General features: G+C 49.2%; 1 protein-coding gene and 3 non-coding genes across 4 annotated transcripts; all 4 read right to left on the reverse strand.

Moving 5' to 3' along the window:
- Positions 1-2,663: 2,663 nt before the first annotated feature.
- HSPA8 (heat shock protein family A (Hsp70) member 8) lies at positions 2,664-7,078 on the reverse strand. Its single transcript, XM_009642126.2, has 8 exons — positions 6,834-7,078; positions 6,100-6,305; positions 5,857-6,009; positions 5,192-5,747; positions 4,666-4,868; positions 4,148-4,346; positions 3,622-3,854; positions 2,664-3,121 (listed from the first exon to the last, which is right to left on the reverse strand). Exons 1-8 carry the CDS (start codon positions 7,036-7,038, stop codon positions 2,936-2,938), a joined length of 1,941 nt encoding a protein of 646 aa, XP_009640421.1. The 5' UTR covers positions 7,039-7,078; the 3' UTR covers positions 2,664-2,935.
- On the reverse strand, positions 3,437-3,533 carry LOC118452625. Its single transcript, XR_004842420.1, has one exon. It is a non-coding gene; the product is annotated as a small nucleolar RNA SNORD14 (small nucleolar RNA).
- On the reverse strand, positions 4,442-4,538 carry LOC118452626. Its single transcript, XR_004842421.1, has one exon. It is a non-coding gene; the product is annotated as a small nucleolar RNA SNORD14 (small nucleolar RNA).
- On the reverse strand, positions 4,938-5,028 carry LOC118452624. The gene has a single exon (XR_004842419.1). It is a non-coding gene; the product is annotated as a small nucleolar RNA SNORD14 (small nucleolar RNA).
- Positions 7,079-7,139: the final 61 nt, after the last annotated feature.

The raw sequence follows: 7,139 nt of genomic DNA on the forward strand, positions 1-7,139 counted from the left end.
TCCTTACCAAGTGTCCTGGTTTCAGCTGGGATAGAGTTAATTTTCTTCACAGTAGCTAGCATAGTGCTGTGGTTTGGATTTAGCACCAGAAGAATGTTGATAACACACTGATGTTTTCAGCTGTTGCCAAGTAGTGCTCAGACTACTCAAGGACTTTTTGAGCTTCTCCTGCTCGCCCAGGTGCATAACAAGCTGGGAGTACAGCACAGCTAGCACAGCTAACCCAAACTGACCAAAGAGCTATTCCATACCATAGAACGTCATGCTCAGGGGGGTTAGTCGGTCGGTCGGTTGTGGGGAGACTGCTCGCGGCTCGGGGACTGCTCGCGGCTTGGGACGGGCTGGGCATCGGTCGGCGGGTGGTGAGCAATGGCGTTGTGCCTCATTCGTTTTGTATATTCTGTATATTCTGTTATCATTCTCATTATTACTATTATTATTATTATTTTCTCTTATTAAACTGTCTTTATCTCAGCCCTCGGCTCTAACCTTTTATTTTCTTCCCGATTCTCTCCCCCATCCCACTGAGGGAGGGGGGAGTGAGCGAGCGGCTGCGTGGTGCTGAGTTGCCAGCCGGGTTAAACCACGACACCAAGATGCTGTCCTAGGAGGTGCTGCGGCCTCTCTCAAGGGACAGGAGGCCTCGCAGGGGGATCGAGATTGAAGGGAGCACTGGGCAATCAGTAGTGGTATGAAACCAAGCAAGTGCCAAATTCTGCACCTGGGGCAGAGTAACGCCGGGCACAAGCCTCCGTCAGGAGAGGGGCAGCCAGAGAACAGCCCTGGAGAAGGGGCTGAGGGTGTTGGTTGACAGCAGGCTCCATAGGCGTTGGCGGCGTGCCCGGCAGCCAAGGGGGCCTCAGGCACGGCATCGCCAGCCGGTCAAGAGAGGGGATGATCCTGCCAGATTCACCACCGGGATCACCACCACCTCGAGTACCCTGCACAGCTCAGGGCCCCACCGCCTACGCAGGAGGCGAAGGTGCCAGAAGGCGTCTGGAGGAGCCGGCAGGCACTGTGGGGAGTGGCTGAGGACTTGGGTTTGTCTCGGTCAGAGAGGAGGCGGCCGAGGGGCGCCCTCGTGGCTCTCTACAGCTTCCCAAGGAGGGGACACGGAGAGGGAGGCACCGAGCTCTTCTCCCTGGGATCCAGGGACAGGCGGTGCGGGAAGGGTTCAAAGCTGTGCCGGGGAGGTTCGGACAGGGTGTGAGTGGGCATTTTGGTACTCAGAGGGCGGTCAAACGTTCCAACGGGCGTCCCGGAGGGACGGTCGATGCCCAGTGCGGGCGAGGCGTTTGGACGATGCCCTTAATGACGCGCTTTGACTTTTGGTCAGCCCGGAAGCGGTCAGGCAGTTGGACCAGACCATCATTTTAAATCCCTTTCAACTGAAACGGTCTGTTCCAGTGGTGATTTTTATGGACTACAGTCCTAACTTAATAAAAATTGCCACCTCACTGCGCCAGCGTCCCCGGGAGCAGCACCGCTGGTACCAGAGGCAGGAGCAAAGGGTGGGGCACAGAAGACCCTGCAGCTCACACGCTGCGCTGTTTCTCTGGATTATGCCTCAAGACTTTTCCCCCCGCCACGTCCTGCAGGACCGGGGTAGCATGGGCCATCTCCCTTTTACCATCCCACTGATCCAGGAAAGGATCCCGAGTACCTGGGCGCAGAGGCCTGTCCTGCTGTAACGCAAAGCCAAGCCCTTCAAAGCTCTCAGCTGCTCCAGCCGCCGCGCTGCAGGCAGCCCTGTAGGGCAGGGAACCTCAGCATGCCCCTTCCATTAAGATTTGCTGTTAAAAAAAAAACAAACAACAAACTTTCAATTCTTCTCCAATGTTGACGAAGTTACTCAGGGAAAAGGATTTAACTAAAAAATAAAAAACTAGCACTGAATTGCTGAATATTCTAACTGCTCTCTACAATATAAGCAATGTAGGCACATCGTGGTAGCTACGGCTTAGCCACAACCTAACGCCAACTGCCACCCCACCGTGCCAGGCTGCCCTGGGAGCAGCACTGCTGGTCATGTAGGAACACACTGATGTATGTACTAACATATAGTACAACACTACATACAACACAAAATAAGCAAGCAGATTGCTGGAGCGCTTAAGAGGCCGCCCAAAGCCACCCCCCCCACCACCCTTCTGCAAGGGGGGACCCTTAAGCTGATGGTTCTAGGGCCAAACCCACTTTCTTTTCAAATCCAGTTTTCAAGACAATGAACCCTACCTAGCTCACCAAGCTCCAACCAGAGTTACACTTCCCTAGTGTAAGCTCGCTACCTTTTATTTAATATCCTGCTTTTTATTTTACTATCCCACAACCATTAGGTCTGTCCCGCAGGGTGAAAGTGAAGCTTAAGCCTGTGCAGCCTCTGAAGGTGACACTCCCACCACCAGCCACAACACAAGGCTTAACGTGGCAATTAAGTCTTCAGTTCCAATACTTCAGCTTCAGAAGCTCAAGATGAAGCAGTTTTGTAACCAGAAACCTTTCTCTAGGCTGCTTAACCTGGAGCTTCCACTAATCCTTGTGGTTTTACGCACCAAGCATGTTCTAATCTGCTTCATTGACCATTAAATTTATTTATTCACTTTATTTTTCACACTGGCCCACATATGCACAAAGCAGCAGAGACAGAGACATTGTGATGCCCATTAAATAGTTTTTATTCTTTAGGACATGAATTGCATTTCCACTTGTTTACAGTACTGTAAAGTGCAATGGTATTCATCTCCCCTCCTGTGCACATGTTCAAGTATTTAAAATGCCCAGAAATATTTATTTTTATTTTTACAGCAGCTCAGTTATGGAGTTTTAATCTGGCAAAATATACCCAGATGTGCCAACAGGTTTGGGTCCTTCAATCTAACCCCGACCTGGGGGTCCTCCAATACTAACTGCTAGTGGAATGCATCTCCCAGTGGCTTTAGTCCACCTCCTCAATGGTTGGTCCAGAGGAAGCTCCACCAGATGGAGGAGCTCCACCACCAGGGAATCCGCCAGGCATCCCACCAGGCATCCCTCCGGCGCTCTGGTACAGCTTGGTGATGATGGGGTTGCACACCTTCTCCAGCTCCTTCTGCTGGTGCTCAAACTCCTCCTTCTCGGCCGTCTGGAAAGGACAAAAGCTCAGTACCTGCCACTCTCACTAAGTGGATACAGTCCTAAAGTCACCTGGTGCTACCCAGCTTATGTATTTGAAGAGTCCAGGCTTATTTTTAGCCTGGCTTTAGCCCTGCTAAGATGGACTCTCACTGGGCTAGACACAAGAGTGTTTCTGCTTGGTCTCGTTCCAAACAAAACCAACCTCCCCCCCTTGGGACTCCCTCCAACCACTCCTAGGGCTCACACTGCTCCCAGAGGTTACACAAGCTGGGCCAGCTTGAACTGGGAGGAACTGAAAGCCACACACGTGTGCAAGCTGTGGTCGCTCAGACATCCAAGGAAGGTACTTGGACCAACACAAGTCTTTCGACTTCTGGTGGAAACTACGAATGGCTTTGGAATCACTTTCATCACAGCAACCAGTAGCTCTCCCTCCATCCCCTGAGCTTGCTTTAGAGCTCAGCAGGTCACTGAAGTGACACTGACCAAACGTGGAGTATGACATACCTGGTTCTTGTCCAGCCAGTTGATGATTTCATTGCATTTGTCCAGGATTTTCTGCTTGTCCTCATCAGAGATCTTGCCCTGGAGCTTCTCATCTTCAACGGTAGCTTTCATGTTGAATGCATAAGACTCCAGGGAGTTCTTAGAAGACACTTTATCACGCTGCTTCTCATCCTCTGCTTTGTATTTCTCTGCTTCCTGAACCATCCGCTCAATGTCTTCCTTGCTCAGCCGGCCTGCAGAACACAGCAGCATTTCAGATCATGCTTTTCTAGCCAGGTGTTTTCAGCGGAGAGTTACAGCCTCCCATGCATTACAAAATCTGCACTTTTGGGCAGGCCCATGAAGCTACCAGGCACCCTCTTCTTAAAAACCACCTCATGAGCCTTCTTAGAAGCTCATGGATTACCACTACAAAGAAGGCGGCGCACACACAATAGCCAAGCTTTGATAAAGCCAGAAGGCAGAGTCTGACAAGCCAAACCTGAGCAGCTAACTAGTCTTCTGCCCTCAGAAACGTGATCCTTACCCTTGTCATTTGTGATCGTGATCTTGTTCTCCTTGCCAGTGCTCTTATCCACAGCAGACACGTTCAGGATGCCATTGGCATCGATATCAAAGGTTACTTCAATCTGAGGTACACCTCTGGGAGCAGGGGGAATACCAGTCAGCTCAAACTTGCCCAGCAAGTTGTTGTCCTTAGTCATAGCGCGTTCTCCTTCATATACCTAATAAGAAGAACCAGCAAATTTATGATTTTTAATAAATAAACTTGACCACACATTATTAAACCATAATGGGTTATTATCCTGAAGTGACATGGTCGCTCAGACATCCAAGGAAGGTACTTGGACCAACACAAGTCTTTCGACTTCTGGTGGAAACTACGAATGGCTTTGGAATCACTTTCATCACAGCAACCAGCATCCCTTGCAATGGCAAGGACACACCACCTCTGGCCCAAGATTTACTTCAAGTATCATCCCCTGACAGCATCCTACAATTACCAGAGTTCATTACCAGTTCACCCCAGTGCTGCCTGCCTACCTGGATCAGCACACCAGGCTGGTTGTCGGAGTAAGTAGTGAACGTCTGAGTCTGCTTGGTGGGGATGGTGGTATTCCGTTTGATCAGGACTGTCATGACACCCCCAGCGGTCTCAATACCCAGAGACAGAGGAGTCACATCCAACAGCAGCAGATCCTGGACATTCTCAGACTTGTCTCCAGACAGAATAGCAGCCTGAACAGCTAGGGGAAGAGAGAAACTGTTAGCAGCCCTGCAACAAACACACCGCACGCTACAGTTAAGCTCACAGCTCGCTCAGACATCCAAGGAAGGTTTTGGCCATCATTAGTAGACTTCTGGTGGAAACTACGAATGGCTTTGGAATCTGATTCATCATTGCAAGACACAAGTAGCTTCTTACTGCTTTGAGAAGCTTTACTGATTCAGGTGGAAGACCTAGGGCCTACACCAGTACTGCTCTGAGACTTCAGTTCAGGTAGTACCAGGTTTGCCAAGAACACCACCTAACAGCTCCAGCACACACATGTTGAGTTTTTGTCATTACCTGCACCATAAGCCACAGCTTCATCAGGATTGATGCTCTTGTTCAGCTCTTTGCCATTGAAGAAGTCCTGCAGCAGTTTCTGGATCTTTGGGATACGAGTAGACCCGCCAACCAGCACGATGTCATGGATCTGCGACTTGTCGAGCTTGGCATCCCGCAGGGCCTTTTCCACAGGATCCAGGGTGCCACGGAACAGGTCAGCGTTCAGCTCTTCAAAGCGAGCTCGGGTAATGGATGTGTAGAAGTCAATACCCTCATAGAGAGAATCAATTTCGATACTGGCCTGTGTGCTAGAAGACAGAGTACGCTTTGCACGCTCGCACGCAGTGCGGAGGCGGCGAACTGCTCTCTTGTTCTCGCTGATGTCTTTCTTGTGCTTGCGCTTGAATTCAGCGATGAAGTGGTTGACCATGCGGTTGTCAAAGTCTTCTCCACCCAAGTGAGTGTCACCTGCAGTGGATTTTACCTCAAAGATGCCGTCTTCAATAGTCAGAATTGACACATCAAAGGTGCCACCTCCAAGGTCAAAGATAAGAACATTCCTTTCAGCACCAACCTGGAAAAAAAAAAAAAAGATCAATTTTCACAATGCAATTCCATTTCTAGTGCTACTTTAGCAGGTTTACTGCTTGGCCATCAGAGACAGTAGTCACTCCATAGCATACCTTTTTGTCCAGACCATAGGCTATCGCAGCAGCTGTTGGCTCATTGATAATTCGCAGAACATTGAGCCCCGCAATAGTTCCAGCATCTTTTGTAGCCTGACGCTGAGAGTCATTGAAGTAGGCTGGTACAGTCACCACAGCATTAGTAACAGTCTACAAAAGAAGCAAAGAAGTCAGTTATGTACACTAACTACTCACACATCAGAATTGTTCGTTACATTCCATGTAGGTCTCAAGTCTCACCTTCCCAAGGTATGCTTCTGCAATTTCCTTCATTTTGGTTAAAACCATGGAAGAAATTTCTTCTGGGTAGAAGCTCTTTGTCTCGCCTTTGTACTCCACCTGGACTTTTGGTCTGCCAGCATCATTCACCACAGTGAAAGGCCAGTGCTTCATATCAGACTGGACAACAGAGTCATCAAATCTACGCCCAATCAACCGCTTTGCATCTAGAAAAAATAGTTGGCCACATTAAATATATTTATCCACAAAAAACATGAATTGTTCTTAAAGAACACCACACAAAACCCTGGAATGCTACACTTATTCTGGAATTACTACTGCCTTGTTAAGACCCCGCTGCAGGTGCTGCTATGTTTTGCCTCTTGGATATACACAAACTCATCCGTATGACCTCACAGCCAGCACAGCAATGCTACAGCCGCTGCACCACAAACCACAGTGCAGCCTGGGAGTTAGACCCAGACACTTAGTCAAGGCCACTTCATACTAACTGCCAGAACAACCTGCAGCAAGACAAGTTTTTAGCTGTAAGGCACATATTTTCCCAGTACATAATAAAAGCAGAACAATTACCGAGGCGATTTTATTATTCAGACTAAAAGCAAATTAGTTGTTTTCATTTCCAAGAGGAAGCTTTGACCCTGCTGCCAGTCAGCAATTCTTAGAACCAGGGAGTATCTACCACCACCACGCTAGGCTTCTGTACGTGAAGTATGCAAATCTTGCAGCCTTACCAAAAACTGTATTGGTTGGATTCATCGCAACTTGGTTCTTTGCAGCATCGCCGATCAACCTCTCTGTATCTGTGAAGGCGACGTAGCTGGGCGTGGTCCGGTTACCCTGGTCATTGGCAATGATTTCCACCTTCCCGTGCTGGAATACCCCAACACAGGAATAGGTGGTGCCCAGATCAATCCCGACAGCTGGTCCCTTCGACATTTTGTCTGAGGAAAAAAAATGAAACCAAAAAAGAAAAAGGTGAGATTAAGGCGTAGAAGCCGAGCTCCGGGCGGTGCGGTTACCGGCTCTGCCACTTGGTG

Source organism: Egretta garzetta, unplaced genomic scaffold (genome assembly GCF_000687185.1).
Source record: "Egretta garzetta isolate BGI_Z169 unplaced genomic scaffold, ASM68718v1 scaffold207, whole genome shotgun sequence".
Lineage (NCBI taxonomy): Eukaryota > Metazoa > Chordata > Aves > Pelecaniformes > Ardeidae > Egretta > Egretta garzetta.

Excerpts from the sequence above, each read along its gene's own strand:
- HSPA8 (XM_009642126.2), bottom strand. The coding sequence starts at position 7,038 with ATGTCGAAGGGACCAGCTGTCGGGATTGATCTGGGCACCACCTATTCC. Across the intron at positions 6,306-6,833 it reads TCCAACCAATACAGTTTTTG|ATGCAAAGCGGTTGATTGGG; the intron begins GTAAGGCTGCAA and ends TATTTTTTCTAG. Across the intron at positions 5,748-5,856 it reads CCTATGGTCTGGACAAAAAG|GTTGGTGCTGAAAGGAATGT; the intron begins GTATGCTATGGA and ends TTTTTTTTCCAG.